At 45.6% G+C, this 22648-nt stretch overlaps 1 protein-coding gene across 1 annotated transcript; it reads left to right on the forward strand.

Annotated features, from left to right (window-relative positions):
* Nucleotides 1–3290: 3290 nt before the first annotated feature.
* LOC127570467 (fucolectin-like) lies at nucleotides 3291–13679 on the forward strand. The gene is made up of 3 exons (XM_052016078.1): nucleotides 3291–3357; nucleotides 10202–10481; nucleotides 13529–13679. Exons 1-3 carry the CDS (start codon nucleotides 3291–3293, stop codon nucleotides 13677–13679), a joined length of 498 nt encoding a protein of 165 aa, XP_051872038.1.
* Nucleotides 13680–22648: the final 8969 nt, after the last annotated feature.

The following is a 22648-nucleotide window of genomic DNA, read 5'->3' on the forward strand; positions in this document are numbered from 1 at the left end:
TTTTATTTACTGCGGCAGCTTCTACCGTATACCGTCAAAATGTTGTTCACACCTTCCTGTGAATCTTTCACTTTCATTGTCTTCTTCACTGCTAACTCGCTTCTTTTCGATTTATTAAACTTCACATCACTAGAATACACGCAGACCCTGTAAATCAGATCAAAGCCCTAAGTATGAGACCACTGATGCAATTCGGCAAGACCCTGATCACTGCATCACTGCAAACTTACCCGTCACAATGGGAAAAATCTTACTCTCCGGCTTTCCGATCCAAGAGCCTGTCCAAATCTCTTTTATGGATTTTAATTGTATCTGCCTCCTCTGCCTCTTGTGATAGCTCATTCCAGATATTCACCACACTCTGTGTGAATACCTACCCTTCGGATCTCCTTTAAGTTTCTCCCCTCTTACTTTAAACCTGCGCCATCTAGTTCCAGACTCCCTGCAACGTGAAAACAATTCTGACTATTCTATCTATCCTATCCAAGCCCTTCATAATTTTGTGAATATCTACAAGATCAGTGAGAATGAACTCACCCTATCCGATATCTTCTAACGACCACAGCCCTTCATTCCAGACAATATTTTGGTAAATTTCTTCTGCAGTTTCTTCATTGTTATCACATTCTTCCTATAGTCAAAGTCGAAGTCGAGTGTATTGTCATATGCATGATTCCATGTGTGCACGGGTGCAATGAAAAACTTACCTGCAGCAGCAACACAGGCACATAGCATCATATCAGCAACATTCACAAGAGAAAATAAATTAAACACATATGGAACACGATTTTTACAATAATGAACACAGTTAGGACAAAAGAAGTCCAATTTCATGCAGAATGATCAAAGTGGCTATAGTGTTGCTAAACTGTTGTGATTGGGGTTTTTACGGTTGCTTCAAGAACAGAATGGTTGCAGGGAAGTAGCTTTGTTGATTTCAGGCGTCTGCCCCTCCTGCCCAATGGCAGCTGCGGAAAGATAACATGGCCTGGATGGTGGGGGTCGTTGGTGATAGATGTTGCCTTCTTCAGACAGCTCCTCCTGCAGACACTACCGATGGTTGGGAGGGATGTGACGGTGATGTATTAGGCAGAGTCCACTACTGTCTGCAGATTCTTACATTTCTCCGTATTTGAATTGTCGGACCAGACCATAGTGCAACCAGTCAGTATCCACTTAACAGTACATTTACAGAAATGTAGAAGTGTGGCATCAGACAATATTCAAGGGCAGTCTCACCAATCTTCATACAACTACATCATTACATCATGGTTCTTACATTCATTCCCTCGGACTATGGAGGCAATTTGGCCAAAATGTTTTTTTTTCACTACGCTATTCACGCAGTCTGAGGGAGCAATGTACTTGCACCGCAAGGTTTCTCTGTACATCTACGCTCCGAAAGTCTCTGCCATATATTCTCTTTGTCTGACCAGAATGTGACTTCCCAAATGGCATTACCTCGCAAATGTCTGCATTAAATTCCATCTACCACTGCTCTGCCCAACTTCCATCTGATATACATTCCTCCGTATCCTTAACCAATATTCTTCGTTATCTATAACTCCATCAATGTCCGTGTCGTCAGCAAACTTACCAGTCACATGACTTGCATCCTCGTCATTCAAACGACAAAGTTCGCAGCACCGATTTCCGCGGTATAGCACGTGTCACAGACTTACGGTTCAGAAGTAAACACTCATCCACTACTACACTCCGCCTCCGATAACCCAGAAAATGTACGATCCAGTTTTCCCACATGCTGAGGCTCCCTGGTACCTTAAACGTCTGGCCAACCTAACATGTGGGACCTTGTCAAATTTTAACTAAAATCCATCAAACCATGCCTACCACTCGGCTTTCATCAATTTTCCGAGTTATCCTCTTAAAAAAAACTCAGTCAGACATGAGGTATGGTCTGCGCTACACAAAGCCCTGCCTTTTAAAGTGAACGCAAAAATTGCCTTTCGGAACCTTCTCCAACAACCTCCCCGCCACTGAAGTAATCTGTTACCTTCAGACTTCTTATACCTCGTCCTTGGCAAACATCGATGCAAACATCTCCAGCAGAGCCACAGCAACCTCACTCATTGCTTCCCTTTGAATTCCCATATGGATATGGATCTGTGGAATTCTGCACATTATTTTGCTCTAATATTTCTAACAATTCCTCCTTCTCGATACAGAAATACTCCAAAATATCAGTGTACACTTCGAACGGTTCCCGTATACGATGAGATGCACTCCTGACCTCACAATATACCTTGTTTCACCTTGCACATTATTGACAACATGGAGTGCACGTCCCTGCAGCTGTGACACTTTATTATGCATTCTGTTATTGATTTTACCCTGTACTACCTCAATGCACTGTGTAATGAATTGATCTGTACGAACAGTATGTAAGACAAGTTTTGCACTGTACTTCGGTACAAGTGACAATAATAAACCAATACCAATACACCTCCCTCAACTCTCCAACCTCAACGTCCCTGGTAAATACTGATTAGAAGTATTCATTTAGAATCTCGGTCATTTCCATGGACTTTACGTAGAGTATCCTTTTGGTCCCTGAGGAATCTATTCCTTCCTGAACTACCTTCTTATTGCTGATATATTTCTGAAAAGTTTGAGAATTTTCCTTAATCTTGCTTGCTAGGTCATTTCATGGTCATTTTTTGCCCTCCTAATTTCTTTCCGCTCTCCTATATCCTATACAATCCTCAAATGACTCGTTCATTACCAATGTCCCATATCTGAAACCTTTTCCATCCTCAAACCTTCAATATACTTTGTTATCCAAGTTTCCTGAGATGTGCCATCTGTACCTCTTACCCTTACCGCCTCGCAGTCTCTGCGCGGGAATGGTGCATGTCTTGTACGGAGTGACCCAGCCTCTCTGTTGCAGCAGTGACACTCCTCCTGAGCTCGGATAATTCCGAAGATTTTCCCACAATAAGCAGATGAACCTTCGACAGCATCATCTCCCCTGTCCAGGGTGCAACCCCTCCCTATATCATACAAATTGGGTGATGGCTCAGCTGTTCCTTTCTGCTCTGCAATAGCTTAAATTAAAAGAAAACAAAAAAAAACAATTTCTGGAGCTGCCTTTCTTACACCGTAGCTGGTATTTAGAGGTGACACGAAGCTAGAATGAAGGCAGATGCATTTGGTCAGTTCAAGGTGCTCCCCACAGAGCAGATTGAGCGACCTGATGGGGCGGTAACGCAACCATTCCCTGACTGAGATACAGTGACTCGCTGTCTTTGTTTTGTTTCCTATTGCACAGGATGGCTCTGCATAAACTTCTAGGATTCACCTACATGCCTGCGATATATGTCGGTGGACGCGCTCAAGGTGGGTTCCTTTCCAACTCTGCTTTCTAGTGCACAGCCTGAGGATGCTCAATCAGCGAGACCTTCGCTAGCGAAGCCTAGGGACGTTCATAGAAACATAGAAAACCTACAGCACAATACAGGCCCTTCGGCCCACAAAGTTGTGCCGAACATGCCCCTACCTTAGAAATTACTAGGCTTACCCATAGCCCTCTATTTTTCTACGCTCCATGTACCCATACAAAAGTCTCTTAAAAGGCCCTATCGTATCCGCCTCCACATCCGTTGCCGGCAGCCCATTCCACGCACTCACCACTTTCTGAGTAAAAAAACTTACCCCTGCCATCTCCTCTGTACCTGCTCCCCAGCACCTTAAACCTGTGCCCTCTTGTTGCAACCATTTCAGCCCTGGCGAAAAGCCTCTGACTATCCACCCGATCAATGCCTCTCTTCATCTTATACACCTCTATCAGGTCCCCCTCATCCTCCGATGCTCCAAGGAGAAAAGCCCGAGTTCCCTCAACCTGTTTTCATAAGGCATGCTCCCCAATCCAGGCAACATCCTCGTAAATCTCCTCTGCAGCCTCTCTATGCCTTCCACATCCTTCCTGTAGTAATGCGAACAGAACTGAGCACAGTGCTCGGAAACAGTGGGCGGTTCTCGAAGAGTGGTTACTGCTCTAATGCAGAAAATGACGTATATCAGTTGTACAAAGAAAAATCACACTAAACCAGCGTGTAGAGGGATCTGTGCCTTTGGACAAGATACATTATTGTTTCTCCAACGGCTGTGATATGCTATTGTGCATGCGGCTGAAGGCTTCAAGGCTGAAGGAACTGTCCGTATTGACGAAGCAAATATCCCTGAACAAAATCTCGGTGGAAGGAGGAGGAAAATGTGGTAACATAGCGAGGTGAGCATAAAGAAACAAAGAAGAGCATTGTGAGAGCACAGGAGGATCAACATAGGGAAGTCTTCAATTACAGGATCACAGAAATTGGCAGCAGGTGAAGGAAATATTTGGTACCGAGGACCGGGACAGAACTCTATGTCCAATGCTCATGGAGCTTCAAGGTCTCGTCTATGTGCCTTTGTGACGACCTTCCTACATCCCAGAAACTTCGACCAACCAGTCAACATAGTTAATAACACGAAAAATAGGGGGAGGGCATTTTGTTATGAGGATGGTTGACCGTCATAGAACATAGAACATTACAGTATAGCAAAGGCCCTTTGGCCCACAATGTAGTGCCGACGTTTTATCCTGCTCTGAGATCTAGCTGACCTTTCCCTCCCACATAGCCCCCAATTTCTCTGTCATTCATGTGTCTAAGGGTCTCTTAAATGTCCCTAATGTACCTGCCCCCACAACCTCTGCAGGCAGTGCTTTCCACACACCCACTACTCTCTGTATAAACAACTTACCCCTGACCACCTCCAATCACCTTAAAATTATGCCCCCTCGTGTTAACAATTGTCGCCCTGGGAAAAATTCTCTGACTGTCCCCTCGATCTATGCCTCTTATCATCTTGTACACCACTATCAAGTCACCTCTAATCTTCCTTCTCTCCAAAGAGAAAAGCCCTAGTTTACTCAAACTATCCACATAGGACATTATCTGCAATCCAGGCAACATTCTGGTAAATCTCCTCTGCACCCTCCCTAAAGATTCCACATACTTCCTATAATGAGGCGACGAGAACTGAACACAATACTCCAAGTGTGGTCTAACCGGAATTCTATAGAGCTGCAACATCACCACGCAGCTCTTGAACTCAATACCCCAATGAAGGCCAACACACCATACACCTTCCTAACAAACCTGTCGACCTGCATGGCAACCTTGAGGGATCTATGGACGTGGAGACAAAGATCCCTCTGTTCCTCCACATTGCTAAGATTCCTGCCATTAACCGTGCATTCTGCCTTCAAATTCCTTTTCCCGAAACGTATCACTTCACACTTATCTGGGTTGAATTTCATACACCAGTTCTCAGCCCATGTCTGCATTCTATCAATATCCTGTTGTAATCCACACAACCTTCTACACTATCCACAACACCACCAACCTTTGTATCATCAGCAAACTTACTAACCCTCCCTTCCATATCCTCATCCAAGTCATTTATAAAACTCACAAAAATCAGGTGTCCCAGAACAGATCCCTGCGGAAAACCACTGGTCACCGACCTCCAGGCAGAATGCGCTCCATCTACCACCACTCTCTGTCTTCTATGGGTGAGCCAATTCTGAATCCACACAGCCACGTTTCCCTGGATTCCATGCCTCCTGACCTTCTGAATAAGCCGTCCCTGAGGAACTTACTAAAATCCATGTACACCACATCCACTGCTCTACCTTCATCAATGTGCTTTGTCACATCCTCAAAGAATTCAGTTAGGCTCGTGAGGCACGACCTGCCCCTCACAAAGCCATGCTGACTGTCCCTAATCAGCCTATGCTTCTCCAAATACCCATAAATCCTGTCTCTAAGAATCTTCTCCAGTAATTTGCCCACAACTGAAGACTCACTGGTCTGTAATTCCCAGAGTTATCTCTACTCCGTTTCTTAAACAAAGGAACAACATTTGCCACCCTCCAAACATCTGGCACTACTCCTGTGGCCAGTGAGGACGCAAAGATCATCTCCAAAGACACAGCAATCTCTTCCCTTGCTTCCCGTAGTAACCTTGGGTATGTCCTGTCCGGCCCTGGTGACTTATCTATCCCAATGTTTTTCAATAGTTCCAGCACATCCTCTTTCTTCACGTCGACATGCCCTGGCATATCAGCCTGTCGTACACCATCCTCACAAACGTCAAGGTCTCTCTCTCTCTCTCTCTCTCTCTCCCTCTCTCGTGAATATTGAAGCAACGTATTCATTAAGGACCTCCCCTACCTCTTCCGACTCCAGGCATATGTTTTCTTTGATCAGTCCTCCCCTCACTCTTGTCATCCTCCTAGTTCTTCACATACATGTAGAACATGTGGGGTTTTCCTTGATCCTACCAACCAAGGACTTCTCATGGCCCCTTCTAGCTCTCCTAAGTCCATACTTAAGCTCCCTCCTGGCTACCTTGTAGCTCTCCAGAGCCCTGTCTGATCCTTGTTTTCTAAACCTCAGGTAAGGTTTTTTCTTCCTCGACAAGATATTCGACAACTCTTGTCAACCACGGTTTCTTCACTCTACCATCCTTACCCTGCCTCAATGGGACAAACCTATCCAGAACCCCATGCAGGCATTCCTTAAACAACTTCCACATTTCCACTGTGCACTTCCCAAGAACATCTGTTCCCAATTTATGCTCCCAAGTTCCTGCATAATAGCATCATAATTCCCCCTCCCTCAGTTAAATACTTTCCCATATCGTCTGCTCCGATCCCTCGCCAAGGCTATGGTAAAAGTCAAGGAGTTATGGCCTGACCTCTGTGGTAGCATGACTGGGTAAAAACTTACCAATGGAGTTTAATGCAGTAAAGTGGGAAGTCGTGCACTTCAGTGGGACAAGTCAAGTATTGCAAATGGAGAAAGATTACACACGAATGGAGTTCAGGGGAATCTGGTATTCTCGAGCATGAAGCACAGACAGTTAGCATGGAGCATAAGAATGTCAATGAGAAGGCAAATGTATGTGCGCTTTATTGCTTGCAGGATCGAGTTTAAAATAGAAAAGTGATATCAACAATGCAGAGTGAGCTACTGATATTTGCACTGCACCGTACATTTTAGCTTCCCTTATTTGAGGAACAACAGAATATTATCGGAGGTAGTGCAGAGGAGTTAGAAAAGACTAGTTCCTGGGATGACCCAGTTAAAAACGTCAATGGCTAAACAAATTATGCATGTATTCTTTGGAGTTTAGAAGCATGAACGGTGATACATATAACATCCTCGATGGTTCTGGCCTGCTAGATGTTGAGATAGACCCACTATAGAGCCACTAGTAGAATAGTCTTGAACGAGGAGAGGTCGTTAAGCGACAGGGGGTGGTCATTTAAAACTGAGGTCATCCAATCAAATAGTCGTACTGCACGGCAGCAGACCCTTCGGCCAAACCGGTCCATGCCGACCAAGATTCACGTCTAAGCTCATCGAATTTACCGTGTTTGGCTCATATCCCTCTAAACCTTTCCTGTCTATGTACCTGTCCAAGTATGTTTTAAATGCTGTTGGTGTACTTGCCTCAACCCTTCGGCAGATAATTCCAAATAGTGACTATCCTCTGGGTGAAAAAGTTGCCCTTCAAGTTTTTATGAAATCTCTCCCCCTCACCTCAAACGTATGCCCTCATGTGCTTGATTCCACAACCCGAGGAAAACACTGTGCACATTCACCCTATCTATGCACATCTAAAGGATCACCCCTCATTGTCCTGCGCACCAGTGAAAGAAGTCCCAAACTGCTCAGCTTCTCTTCATAACTCAGTCCCTCAAGTCCTGGCAACATCCTCGTAAATCTCCTCTGCACTCTTTCCAGTTTAATGGCATCTTTCCTGGAGCAGGGTGACCAAACCTGAACACAATATTCCAAATAGGGCTTCACCAACGTCTTGCACAACTGCAACATAACATCTCAACTTTACTCAATGTCCTGACGGATGAAGGCCAGCGTTCTTCAGTACCCTGTGTACCTGTGACTCCACTTTCATGGAACCATGTTCTTGTAGCCTAGGTCCTTCTGTTCTACTCGCCAGGGCCCTACCGTTCACTATGAAAGTCATACCCTCATTTGTATTTCTATTCCCGCACTTACCTGAATAACCTGGAACTTATCTGAAGTTAACTCTATATGCTATTACTCAGCCAACACCCAACTGATCAAGATCCCTCTGTAAATCCTGAGAACCATCCTCACTGTCAATGAAACCAGCTATTTTAGTGTCATCTACAAACTTACTGTCCACGCCTTGCACATTCTCATCCAAATCATTGATGGAGCAATGGGCCCAGCACTGAGTCCTGGGGAACACCACCAGTCACGGGCCTCCAAGCTGAAGAACAACCTACCACCATCACCCTCTGCTTCCTACCATCAAACCAATTGTGTATCCAATTCAGTTCTCCCTGAATCCCATGCCATCTAATTTTGTAGAGCAGCCTATCATGTGAAACACTGATCAAAGGCCTCACTGAAGTCCGTATAGACCACATCTACCACCCTGCCCTCATCGACCTTCTTGGTTACTTCTACAAATAATGTAATCAAATTCGTGAGACAAATGCATTTGTGAAGAAATTTCTTTTCAGAAAGGTGATATACCTCTGGAATTCTCCAGAGTTGGGCGTTGTTGGGGAAAGAACAGCAAATAAATTCATTTTAGTGTGTCCCGTGGATCTAAATGCTCTTATAGTTTTCCTTGTGGTGGCTGCAACAAGGCATGCGGAAGCCCAACTGCAATGTGGACCAAATGCTGCAATTCGCCAAGATTTCACCTGAACACCAAGACCTGTGACATCAACCGAGCAAGTCAAAGAAAACATTGGGATGGCAATGAGAACAGCTGAATGCCATACCACAAGACACTGGAGCAGAATTGGGTCTTTCGACCTATCGAGTCTGCTCTGCCATTCGATCATGGCTGATTTATTTTTCCCTCTCAACCTCATTCTCCTGCCTTCTTCCCGTAACCTTTGACGCCCTTAAAAATCAAGAACCTATCAACCTCCGCTTTAAATACACCTAATTACCTGGCCTCCACAGCCTACTGTGGCAACGAATGGGTTTAAAATGGGCGGTAGTGACTCGTTGGGCCAAAAGGGCCTGTTACTGTGCTGTATAAATGAAAGGTTTTTTTTGAAAGTTTTCAGAATGCCACAGATTCATCAACCTCTGGCTGAAGAAATTCCTCCTCATTTCTGTTCTAAAGGGACATCCTTTTATTCTGAGGCTACTCCCTCTGGTCCGAGACTCTCCCGCTACTGGAGAGTCCACGTTCACTCTATCCAGGCCTTTTAATATTCGGTAGGTTTCAATGAAATCCCTTTTCATACTTCTAAACTCAAGCGAGTACACACCCAGAGCCACCAAACGCTCCTCATACGTTAACCCTTTCATTCCCAGGATCATTCTCGTAAACTTCCTCTGGACCGTCTCCAATGCCAGCACATCCTTATATATGGGGCCCAAAACTGCTCACAATATTCCAAATGTGGTCTGAACAATGCCTTATAAAGCCTCAGCATTAGATACTTGCTTTTATATTCCAGTCCTCTCGAAATGAATGCTAACATTGCATTTGCCTTCCTTACTACTGACTCAACCTGCAAGTTAATCTTCAGGGAATCCTGCACTAGGACTCCCAAGTCCCTCTGCACCTCCGATTATGAATTCGCTCCCCGGTTAGAAAATAGTCTATGCCTTTATTCCTTCTGCCAAAGTGCATGACTAACCATATCTATGCATTGAGACAATTGGATAAATTAATGGCGAAGTAACAATTACATGCCGACGGATATGGGTTCAGGTTAGAGTTCAGGGTGTGAAACTGGAGATCTGTTCTGCCAGAGGGCGGAGCGGGTCAAATGGCCTCTGCTTCAGACAGTCAATGGTCAAAGGCTCTGTCAAAATTATGATAACGGCAAGAATCAGGATCCTTACATTAAAGCAGAATATTGACCATATATATCGCTCAGCACTCTGCGTCCTCGCTGCAGAGTCCTGCATTCACAGAATCCCAGCACACACCCTGTATGTTCTCTCACTCCCAAGTCCCCTCATATCCCACAAGGTTTCACGTTCTACATCAACTGCCGATGAACAAATAAATGTGTTCACCTATGGAAGAAGACTGGAGGACAGCTGACGGAAGGGCTGACGTAACATTTGGCACTTGTTGGTGAATAAATTATTTTCTTACCCAACAGCAAACGTGGCTTTGGGGGGAAAGGCGACCCAGTCCAGCACACAGTTCTCGGCAGATGCTCATCGAGCCATTGACGGAAGCAACAATTGGAACGGGAAAATGGGCTCCTGTACGGAAACAAAGCCAAGCCGGAACCCATGGTGGACGGTAAACTTAAAAAGAGTCTATACCGTGTCCACAGTAAGAATCACCAACAGAATGGACTGCTGCTCGAACGAGCTCCTTGGAGCCGAGCTCCGCATTGGGAACTCAGTGAGGAGCAACGCGAATGACAATAAACTGTAAGTATTCAGCGGCAACATTGGTTTCCTTCACAGAGTGAGAGAGTCATACGGCTCAGAAACTGACCCTTCTTCCCACTCATCCATGCCCAATAGGATGTTCATCTAAGGCAGTCAGTCCCATGTGCCCGCGTTTAACCCATATCCCTCCGAACCTTTCCTAACCGTACCCCTATGCAAATGGTATGGATTCCATGTGGTCCTGGGGAAATCCACCTTAATTCTCTTCTACCCAACACCTTCTCCTTCTTGGTATCAACATACCCCATAATATCAGCAGATGCTTCACTGTTGTCCCTGTCATCTGTGTCCTTCTCCTTTGTGAATAGCTGTGCGAAATGCTCATTAGGTACACCGCCCATTTCCTCTGTCTTCAGAGATAAATCCCTTCCTTTGTCCTTGAGTGGTAGTTTCCCCTCCTTAATTACCTTAAAATACCTTGGGAATCTCTGTAAACCTGCTGACCAACGACGACTTGAGGCTCACTTTAGCCGCACCCCCCCCCCATTCCCTGCTTAACTTCTTTCCTGCTTCCTTTGTATTCCTTAAAGACCCTGTTCGATTTCAGATTCCTAGATCTTATGTATGCTCACTTCCATTTCCTTTCTGACTAAAATTGCTGCATCTCTCCTCGCCCAAAGTTCACGAACCTTGCCATCCTTGTCTTTTTACCTCAGAGGAAGAAGTTGGTTCTCAATGGTGTTAGGAGTGGGTTTACCCAACAACACTTTTCTCAATCTACTCTCCCAAGCTCCTTCCAAATAATTTCCCCCAAATTAGCGCTTCTGCCCAACATTCACTCTTACCCTTATCCATATCTATCTGACAGAGTTGTGATCACTGATCACAAAATGCTCTCCCACGAAACTTCTATCAACTGGCTAGACTCATTTCCTAATACCATGTCCAGAGTGCCCCCTTCCCTGGTTGGGCAATCAACACACAGCTGTGAGAAACCCCCCTGAGCCTACCCAACATATTCTGTACCAACTAAGCCTTTCGCACTTAAGGGAGCCACAGTCAATAATGGTCTCCCGCTACAACCACCTTATTGCGTTTACATCTTCTCATGTGGAAAGTGGCGGTGAATCTCTGGAATTCATTGTCTCCGAGGATGATGAGGTTATATCATTAGCCATATTTAAAGTAGATATTTGAAAAAATGGGAAGTAGTGCAGGGAAGTGGCAGGAAAGCAGAGTCCGGGCCAATGTAGATCAGTCATGATCACACTGAAGATTGGAGTATGCTTTGAGGGGCCTGGTGGTCTTCTCCTGCTCCAATGTTATTGTGTTCTTGTGTGTGCAATAGATGCAAAGATACAAAGATGGGGACAACACAAAGCTGCAGACCACCTATCCAGAACCATAGATACAGGGGCGTGGCACACCTATCCAGTGCTGTTATCCAGTGGGTCACTGGCATGGATTCCCATCATAAGTAGGTGCGGGAGGAAATGAAATTCAGTGGGTTGAATAAGGATGTCAAGTTTAGGGAACCTTGGTTAAGGAGAGCGATTGAGACTCGGATCAGGAAAAAGATGGAGGCATACGTCAGGGTGAAGCAGAAGGGATCAAGCGAATCCTTGACGAGTATAACACACAAAGGAGTATACTTCCGACCTTGGAGGAAGCTAGGGAAGTAATTGTGACGGCTCTTGCATTTTGGATTGCAACAAGATTCGGACTTTCACAGTGAACGGTAAGGTCCTGGGAAAAGTGTAGAATAGTGGGATCACGGAGTACGAATACGGAGTTCCCTGAAAGTAGCGTCACAGGTAGATAGGATGATGAAGAACGCTACCCTTCAGTCAGGACATTGAGTATTGGAGTTGGAGAATTATGTTGCACTTGTAAAAGTCGTTGGTGAGGCCGCATCTGGAGTATTGTGTACAGTTTGGTTACTCTATTGTATGACAGACGTCAATAAACTGGAAGGATTGTAAAAACGATTAATGAGAATACTGCCAGGACTTGAGGGCTTGAATTATCGGGAGAAGTTTGTCAGGCTGTGACTTCATTCCTTGGAGCTAAGAAAACTGTGGGGTGACCTGATAGAGATATATAAAATATCATGAGGGGCATTGATTGCTGAATGCACACAGTCTTCTCCCCAGGGAATGGGTTTCAAAGGTTAGAGTACATAAGTGAAAGCATACAGGGGAAAGATTTAACAAGGGTCATGGGGGCAAATTCTGCACACACAGGGTTGAGCGTATGTGGAACGAGCCGCCAGAGGAAGTGGTTGAGGTAGGTACAATGACAGCATTTCAAAGACATCTGGACAGACATATGGATAGGAAAGTTTTGGAGGGATATGGGCCAATGCGAGCAACTGACTCCAGCTTACATGGGAACCTTGTTCGGCATGGACTATCTGGAGCGAATAGCCTGGTTCCGTGCTGCATTTCTCAATGACTAAATGTGCTAAGGTGTCCTATATAATAATAAAGTAATTTGCTTTTGCTGAAAACAGTCAACGTCCTCTGATCAATAGTTATCATGAAGTGAACAGATTTTTTTGTTATAAACGACCTCCGTCGCCAAGGCCCTGAAGTGTCGGAAATCTACCTCTTCCCCGCTCGGTTGATGTCTAATCCAAACATTCTCCAGCGTTGAGAGTCAGCTCAGGTCGGGGGAAATTCGAGAAGAACAATACATACTGGATTCGCATTTCACCTCCATATCCCATGAACACATAAAATGTGTACATTATGTACTCTTTCCAGCACCCTGGGGATACCAAGTTCTGCCAATATTTGTAAGTTGCTACCCGCCTAAGTGGAAGCAACCTGTCTTTTCATGCATGTCTGGACATATATCTGACGCATTCCCATGACACCACGGCAGCATCCAAACGGCTCTCATCTGCTAAAGTGGCGTTCGGAGCCACCCAACCTCTATCACATGCTGATGGCTGTTCTCGAACACAGGCTGACAGTGATCAGCGACTGGCAACCCCCTCAGCACCCAAATCCCTAAAGCCACGTTTTAAAATATTACAGACTCCTCATCTTGAAGATGCTCAGCGGGATAACATTTTTTTTCAGATGTGGAAAAGTGACGACAGTTACAGAAAGCTACACCTTCATCTGCCGTGGATTCACGGGTCAATATGTGAATATTGTGATACCGGGACATAATAAAGTCCTGACACTGTGCGAGGTTGAGGTCTTTGGCAAATTACACTCCAGAAAATGAAGGTAGGTTCAAATGCCCGCTCAAGCTCGCTTTGTGCATCCGCTCAGCCCTCAGTAGGAGAGACTTGTGCTGAAACAACCTCAGAACGTAAGGTATCATTTCATACCAAGGGAATCACATTTGAAGAGCAGTAAAAATTGTACAGACAACAGCATGAACAAGCTTCAAGCAGAAAAATCCCACCAGCCAACAATGTGATGACCCGCCCTGGCACAACGCGTGCATTTGACCCTGGCAGACCATTGAGGTTGGCGGCTGCAAAAACTCCTGAGACAAGGAGGATGAGGGGAGACATGATAGAGGTGTACAAAATATTAAGAGGAATAGATAGAGTGGACAGCCAGCGCCTTTTCCCAGGGCACCAATGCTCAAAACAAGAGGTCATGGGTTTGAGGTAATGGGTGGGAAGTTCAAGGGAGATATCAGAGGGAGATTTTTCACCCAGAGAGTGATTGGTGCATGAAATGCGCTGCCTGGGCTGGTGGTGGAGGCTGATACGTTGGTCAAGTTCAAGAGATTGTTAGATAAGCATATGGAGGAATTTATGATATGTGGGAGGAAGGAGTTAGATAGACAGGAGTGGATTGAAGGTCGGCACAACATAGTGGGCCGAAGGGCCTGTGTTGTGCTGTATTGTTCTACGGTTGTTTTCAAGCGTCCCGCTCCAACTCCCGACTCTGCGAATCTCGTCTTCATTTACCATCTTCATTTCATGAAAGCTAGGGGATTTGGGGAAGGGAAGAGTAAACATTTCTACATTACAGAACTTGAGATGTTGGAGGTTTTGAGGTGCATAAACTTGTAGAGATTCCCGGTAACGAAGAAAGTGACTATGACATTGTGGTAAGCGAGGGAAGAAACTTCTGGGATTCTGGCAGAGATCTTTGCATGTTTCTTAGTTGGGGTGGGGGCACAGCTGGCTAATGTGTCTTCCTTTAAGAAGGGCTGCAAAGTCATGCAAGAGAACCACAGGCCAGGCAGAGTTACTGGAGGAGATGCTGAGAGACAGGATCTATCTGCACTGGGAAGGCAAGGTCTAATTAGGGATAGTCGCCATGTCTTCTTGTGTGACAGTTGAGTTTCTTCAAGATGTGACGAAGAAGATTGTCGAGGGCAAGTCGGTAGATGTTGTCCAGACGGACAATAACAACGGCTTTTATAAAGTTTAAACTTGGCCCTGGGCGCAGTTTATGCGGATTTTGTAAGTTATGGCTCTGAACCTCTGGGTTTCCTCTGTTTGTTCGTGTTTCCTCACACATCCTAAAAGCATGCAAATTGGTAGGTTCATTGGCCATTGTAAATTACACCTTGTATGTGCGTAAGTGGTAGGATCTGGGGGTAGTTGCTGTAATGTGGGGAGAATTTTTAAAAATGCAGGATTAGTATAAGTAAGTGATTGATTATCAGCACAGACTCGATGGGCCGAATGGCCTGTTTCAGTGCGGTATCTCACTGTCACTCTACTGCTCTATTAAAGCATGGAGGCAAATGGTACAATATATAAAGTGTTGGGATGGCACAGCCAGGGAGTTGTCTGCAGTTCCAATCGCTAATTTATTTTAAGGACCTGATCACGTGGGTGATTCCGCAGAAAAGATTCAGATTCAGCAGGGTGCTGCCTGGAATGGCATTGGTGTTGGTTTATTATTGTCACTGGTACCAAGGTACAGTGAAAAACTTGTCTTGCATACCGTTCGTACAGCTCAATTCATTGCACAGTGCATTGAGGTAGTACAGGGTAAAGCAATAACAGAATACAGAATAAAGTGTCACAGCTACAGGGAAGTGCATTGCAGGTCGACAATAAAATGCAAGGTCGAACTAGGAAGATTGTGAGGTCAAGCGTCCAGCTCACCCTATAAGGGAACCGTTAAATAGTCTTACCACCGTGGGATAGAAGCTGTCCTTGAGCCCGGTGGTACGTGCTTTCAGGATTTTGTGTCTTCTGCCGGATGGGAGAGGGGAGAGGATACAATGTCTGGGGTGGGAGGGGTCTTTGATTATGGCTGCTTTACCAAGGCAGAGAGAAGTGTAGACAAAGTCCATGGAGGGGAGGCTGGTTTCTGTGATGTGCTGAGCTGTGTCCACAACTCTCGGCAGTTTCTTGCGGTCCTGGGAAGAGCAGTTGTCGTACTAAGCGGCGGTGCATCCACATAATATGCTTTCTATGGTGCATCGATAACAATTGGTGAGTGTCAAAGGGGACATGCCAAATTTCTTTAGCCTCCTGGGGAAATCGAGGGGCTGGCGAGCTTTCTTGGCCGTAGCGTTTACGTGGTTGGGCCAGGACAGGCTATTGGTGATGTTCACTCCTCCGAACTTGAACCTTTCAACCCTCTCGACCTCAGCACCATTGAGGTAGACAGGTCCATGTACACCGCCCCCTTTCCTGAAGTCAATAACCAGCTCTTTTGTTTTGCCGACATTGAGGGAAAGATTGTTGTCATGACGCCATGTCACTGAGCTCTCTATCTCCTTCCTGTACTCGGACACATCATTATTTGAGATACGACTCACTACGGTGGTATCATCTGCAAATCTGTAGGTGGAGTTAGAGTAGAATCTGTTCATTGAGCATTTGCGTTAATGAACAAGAGGATTGCCGGGATCGGGGGTGGGGGGCGGAATACAGCGTCAAGCAATTCTGTCTGTGAAATTAGTGGGTACTCTCACGACACTTAAAAGATACGTAGACCGCACTTGAAAGACCAAGGCAAAGGGGACTACGACCAAGTGCTGCTAAATGGATTCAGTGCAGATGGTACGATGTGCACGGTGGGCCAAGTATTTGTTTGCGTGCGATATGGTTCTATATATCGGGATCTGAAGGCCCTGTTTAACTGCCCTAAAAGAGGAATTGAGGACTAGGGCAGAGAGCCATAATCATATTCAATGGCGGACAAGCTGAATCGGACAGAAGGCCGCCTTCTCCTCCGTGTTTCCTGTATTCTTGTGTGTAGCTAGGGACTCGCAGGGTTCATCCACAGAATGGCAGCAAGGCGCGATATTGCAGGTGTGACGGGCGCACTCGGATTGCTGGTTTATCTCACCCTAGTTAGAAGTCAGAACTTGCCGCTCACAGATAGGCCCATGACTGACCCTCTGCGTTTCATAGTGGAGGCTCCGAAATTTTGGGAGCAGTGACTGACTGAGTGCCACCAAGTCAGGTGGGTCACAGAAGGAGTGCGGCATGCTGTGGCAGTAAAGAGGGAGACCGGAGAGTTGGAGCGGCAGTCGTGAGGGTCCACCTGAACTGCTAATGAGAAATATCAAGACAGCTTCGTACAATTGGAAAAGCAGCACCGGGGAACGCCGCAACGTTTCACAAGCATTACATTATATTTCACAGCCCGGTACCTCCGGGTGACAGCCTTGGTTGAGCACCGCGCTATGGCAGGGAAATGCTGACTGACTGCAGTTTTGTCAAGTGAGCAGCGCGGAAGGAACTCCTCACTGTTGACAGGAACATGTTTCTGCTGTGTCAAGATTCGATTGATGTGGATTGTTTCATTTTTACAGATTTCGGAGACCACAGTCCTTGGACGGTAGGGTCTGCGAGAATTGCAAACTCCATAACGGTTCCACTTCCGGACGTATCCGAGTGACTCGGTCTGGCACTTCACTCTCATCCTGTCAACGTTCCGAAAATAAACCTCCCTCATTGAAATGTGTCCTCAGTGGCTTCATTCATTGTCGTTAAGGGTGCAATGAGCTTCACGCATCACGCGTGTGATGCGGGGAGCTACCAGTGAACCCCGCTGCTAGCTGCTGGTCACTTGGCAGAGTTCGAGCCTTGGAGTCATAGGGTTATGGGTTCAAATCCCACTCCGGAGCAGAGAAACAGAGTTTCCCACTGATGCAGTGCCACATTGTGGGAGGAGCAGTGTTGAGAGAGCCCCGCACTGTTGGAACGCCATTGCTGAGTGCGTTCCACACCATCCAACAACCGCTGCCGAGGGGACGCTGCAAAATGGGAATGGCAGTATTGAGGGAAAGCCGTTCCGAGGGAACTGCAGCACTGGGGTAGGACCGCTGAGGATGCTTCTCACTGTGTCAGTGTCAGTGGTGGGAGGGAAATTGCTGAGGGGGCGGCACACTGTGGGAGGGACTGTACATGAGAGCGTGGGGCAGTGCGGAGGGACTGCCGCACTATCAGGTATGCTGGATATCAGGGGAGATGATGAATTACGGTCCCACTGGTTCTCACTGTTGGTCACCAAATGCCACATGCCACTGCTGCGAGGAGGATCACGGGGCATCTGCCCAGAGGCCTGAGGCCAATATCCACCTCTCAGAATCAGGTTTGCTGGCGGGGAGAACATTGCTCCTTTTGCAGCGGGGTGGTACACATTGAATGCTTTACTGCTAACATTCCAATAATGCCTGCACTTCAATCGTCACCACCGTTAATGGTTCAGGCCCTCGGAAGAGGCTCGGCCTGCTGAGTATTTCCAGCATGTCCTGGTTCTCTTTTTGTCTTCTGGCATCCGCATTGTCTTTTCAATTTAGCCTCAGGCGGTTTATTGCTGCAGCGATTACTGAGGATCCTCCTTTGTGACCACCGTGACATTACAAACTTACACTCACTTTCTCCAAAACGCTCTGCCATTTGCCCGGCTGCATTCACGAAGATTAGATACAGCACTGCCACATCTCTACTCGGACAATCCACCTACTGGCTCATAGAACTGCTACAGATGAACTTTAGCAAAGTCTATCACTCTGTGCCTTCTGTCGCTAAAGTGACGCCAGTTAATATGGGAGAAGTACAGATCTCCAACTGCTGTGACAGGATCACTCTTACGTCTCTCTGCAATCTGTCTACACATCCGTTCCTCTTTCGCCTGATTACCGTTTCGAACCCTGCAGACTACGGCTGACTGAGTTACTGAGAATGTACGTAATCTAATTAAAGAGGAAAGTGCGGTCGACCGGGATTAAATTGACTACAGTAAGGGTCTTGACAAGGTCCCTCTTGAGAAGGTGAAAGCAAATGGGATCCCAGGTGTTCAGGCAAAAATATGCTGGTAACAATGCTTCGAAACAGTGATCACAACTCCTTAACTTCTAAGATAACGATGAATAGGGATAAGTATTGGCCATGCGGAAGAGTATTAGATCAGGGCAGAGCAAATTACGAGGGTATTAGACAGGAACTAGGGAGAGTTAATTGAGAACAGTTGTTTTTGGGCAAGTCAGGTGATGGGGCAAATTTGCGACCAGTGGGATGAGTTCCAGTGCAATCAAAGCAAAAAGTACCAAATACTGGACAAAGTGTTATACTTAAATTCATGCAGAATAAGAAATAAAATAGATGATCTTGAAATACAGCTGCAGATTGGCAGGTATGATGTTGTGGCCATCACTAGGACGTGGCTAAAGGGTGGATGTCTTTGGGAGCTGAACGTCCAAGGATACACGGTGTATCGGAAGGATAGGCAGGTCGGCAGAGGGGGGTGGCGTGGCTTTGCTGGTAAGAAATAATATTAAATCATTAGAAAGAGGTGACATAGGATCGGAAGGTGTAGAATCTTTATGGGTTGAGTTAAGAAATCGCAAGGGTAAAAGGACCCTGATGGCAGTTATATACAGGACTCCAAACAGCTGCCATGATGTGGACTAGAAATTACAACAGGAAATAGAAAAGTTTTGTCAGAAGGGCAATGTTATGATAAACGTGGGGAATTTTAACATGCGAGTGGATTGGAAAAATCAGGTTGGTACTGGATCTCAAGAGAGAGAATTTGTAGAGTGTCTACGAGATGGCTTTTTAGAACAGCTTGTTGTTGAGCCCACGAGGGGATCAGCTGTACTGGATTGGGTATTATGTAATGAACCAGAGGGGATTAGGGAGCTAAAGGTGAAGGAACACTTAGGAGGCAGTGATTACAACATGATTGAGTTCACTTTGAAATTTGAGAAGGAGAAGCCAAAATCCAATGTGTCGGTATTTCAGTGGAGTAAAGGAAATTAAAGTGACTTGAGAGAGAAACTGGCCAAAGTTGACTGGAAAGGGACACTAGCGGGAAGAAAGGCAGAGCAGAAATGGCTGAAGTTTCTGCAAGAAGTGAGGAAAGTGCAAGACAGATATATTCCAAAAAATAGGAAATTTTCGAATGGAAAAAGGGCACAACAGTGGCTAACAAGAGAAGTCGAAGCCAAAGTAAAAGCAAAGGACAGAGCATACAAGGAAGCAAAAATTAGTGGGAAGATAGAGGATTGGGAAGCTTTTAAAGACTTACAAAAGGCAAATAAGAAGGTCATTAGGAAGGAAAGGATGAACTATGAAAGGAAGCTAGAAAATAATATCAAAGAGGATACTAAAGCTTTTCCGTGCATATAAAGAGTAAAAGACAGGCGAAAGTAGATATAGGACCAATAGAAAACGACACTGGATAAATTTTAATGGGAGACAAGGAGATGGCAGAGGAACTGAATGAGTATCTTGCATCAGTCTTCACTGAGGAAGACATCAGCAGTGTACTGGACGCTCAGGGGTGTCAGGGAAGAGAAGTGTGTGCAGTCACAATTACAACAGAGAAGGTACTCAGGAAGCTGAATGGTCTAAGGGTGGATAAATCTCCCAGACCAGATGGAATGCACCCTCGTGTTCTGAAGGAAAGTAGCTGTAGAGATTGCGGAGGATTAGTAACGATCTTTCTCGAATCAATAGATTCTGGCATGGTTTCGGAGGACTGGAAAATTGCCAAATGTCACTCCGCTATTTAAGAGGGTGCGAGGCAGCAAAAAGGAAATTATAGACCTGTTGGCCTGACATCGGTGGTTGGGAAATTGTTGGAGTCGGTTGTCAAGGATGAGGTTACGGAGTACCCGGAGACACATGACAAGATAGGCTGAACTCAGCATGGGTTCCTTAACGGAAATCCTGCCTGACTAACCTATTGCAATTTTTGAGGGAAATTACAAGCAGGCTGGACAAAGGAGATGCAGTGGATGTTGTGTATTTGAATTTTCAGAAGGCCTTTGACAAGGTGCCGCACCATGAGGCTGCTAAACAAGATAGGAGCCCGTGGAATCCAGGAAAGTTACGAACATGGATAGAGCATTGGCTGATTGGCAGGAAACAGAGACTGGGAATAAAGGGATCCCATTCTGGTTGGCTGCCATTTACCAGTGGTGTTCCGCAGGGGTCCGTGTTGGAGCCGCATAAAAAGATGTGGTATATCAATTATTTGGATTATGGAATAAATGGTTTTATGGCTAAGTTTTGCTGATGAAACAAAGATAGGTGGAGGGGCGAGTAGTGTTGAGGAAATGGAGAGTCTGCAGAGAGACTTGGATAGACTAGGAGAATGGGCAAAGAAGTGGCAAATGAAATACAACTTTGGAAAGTGGGGAGAAAATTCAAAATTCAGAGATGCAAAGGGACTTGAGTCCTCATGCAGGATGTCCTAAAGTTAACCTCCGGGTTGAGTCAGTGGTGAAGAAGGTGAATGAAATGTTGGCATTCATTTCTGGAGGAATAGGATATAAGAGCAGGGATGTGATGTTAAGGCTCTATAAGGCATTGGTAAGACCTCACTTGCAGCACTGTGTGCAGTTTTGGGCTTGTTATTTAAGAAAGTGTTACGGACTCAGTGAAAGTCCCTTTAAGATAGAGAGTGTGTGTGTATGTGTGTGTGGGGCGTGCTTACGTCAATAGAAGATAAAGGACGTAATGACGTTGTTGAAGAAGTAAGAAGAAGTCAGAAGAAGAAGAAGGAGAGAGAGAGAAGGGAGAGAGACACCAGCCTGCTTGTTTTCTCTATCGATGGATGAGAAACAATAACTGTGTTTGCCACTGAAATCCATGTATGGAAGTTGGAAGTAATCCGGTGGAGTTCACTTTGTTGCTGACCTGTAGAAGGAAACAGGTATTTGTGTGTGGACGACCACGGTTCGGATGCTTTTCGGGGTGAGGAAGTCACTACCGAGTAAACACTGAAGTGTCGTTTGGGTTCCATCGTGGAACATTTGGATTTCGTATGTACTCTCTCTATGTTTTTCTACATCTACATCTTATCTTCAGACAACGGTGGTTGTTGAAGAAGCCCTTGCTCACGTTTCACCTTATGGCTTGCGGAACTGAACTTTAAGGACCATTCCGGAACTGGGAGTTTTGGACTTTGTCACACACACACACGAAGAGTTTAGTTTTGGGGTTAACGTTCGAGGTTTAACATTCTTGAATTCTAACATACTAACATTTTTACTTTTATTTTACGTATTATCAATAGTAGTGATTAATAAAATAGTTTTTAACACTGAATCATGCTCAGTGTGTTTCTTTTGTTGCTGGTTTGTGACAAAAGGATGTGCTGATGTTGGAGAGGGTTCAGAGAATATTCACTAGAATGATTCCAGGAACGAGAGGGTTAACATATGAGGAACGTTTGACGGCTCTTGGGCTGTACTCCTTGGAGTTCAGAAGAATGAGGGGGGACCTCATAGAAACATTTCAAATGTTAAAAGGCCTGGAAAGAGTAGATGTGGCAAAGTTGTTTCCCATGGTAGGGCAGACTAGTACAAGAGGGCACGACTTCAGGATTGAAGGGTGCCCATTCAGAACAGAGGTGTGGAGAAATTTCTTTAGCGACAGTGGAGGCAAAGTCATTGGGCGTATTTAAGGCAGAGATTGATAGGTATCTGAGTCACCAGGGCATCAAAGGTTATTGCGAGAAGGCGGGGGAGTAGGGCTAAATGGGAAAATGGATCAGCTCATGATAGAATGGCAGAGCAGATTCGATGGGCTGAATGGCCAACTTCTGCTCCTTTGTTTTATGGTCTTATGTACTCCAAGACAGTGCGGTTGTTGTAGCCGATGTGGACTTCAGTAAGGCCTTTCACAGTACCCTGCATATTAGATTTGTCCCATAGTTTAAAGTCCATGGCTGACTCACGCGTTATGATTTTTGTGCACTCACGCACTGTGTGACTGGATTATCTCACTCTCTGTGAAAATACCAACT

Source organism: Pristis pectinata, chromosome 5, assembly GCF_009764475.1.
Source record: "Pristis pectinata isolate sPriPec2 chromosome 5, sPriPec2.1.pri, whole genome shotgun sequence".
NCBI classification, from domain to species: domain Eukaryota; kingdom Metazoa; phylum Chordata; class Chondrichthyes; order Rhinopristiformes; family Pristidae; genus Pristis; species Pristis pectinata.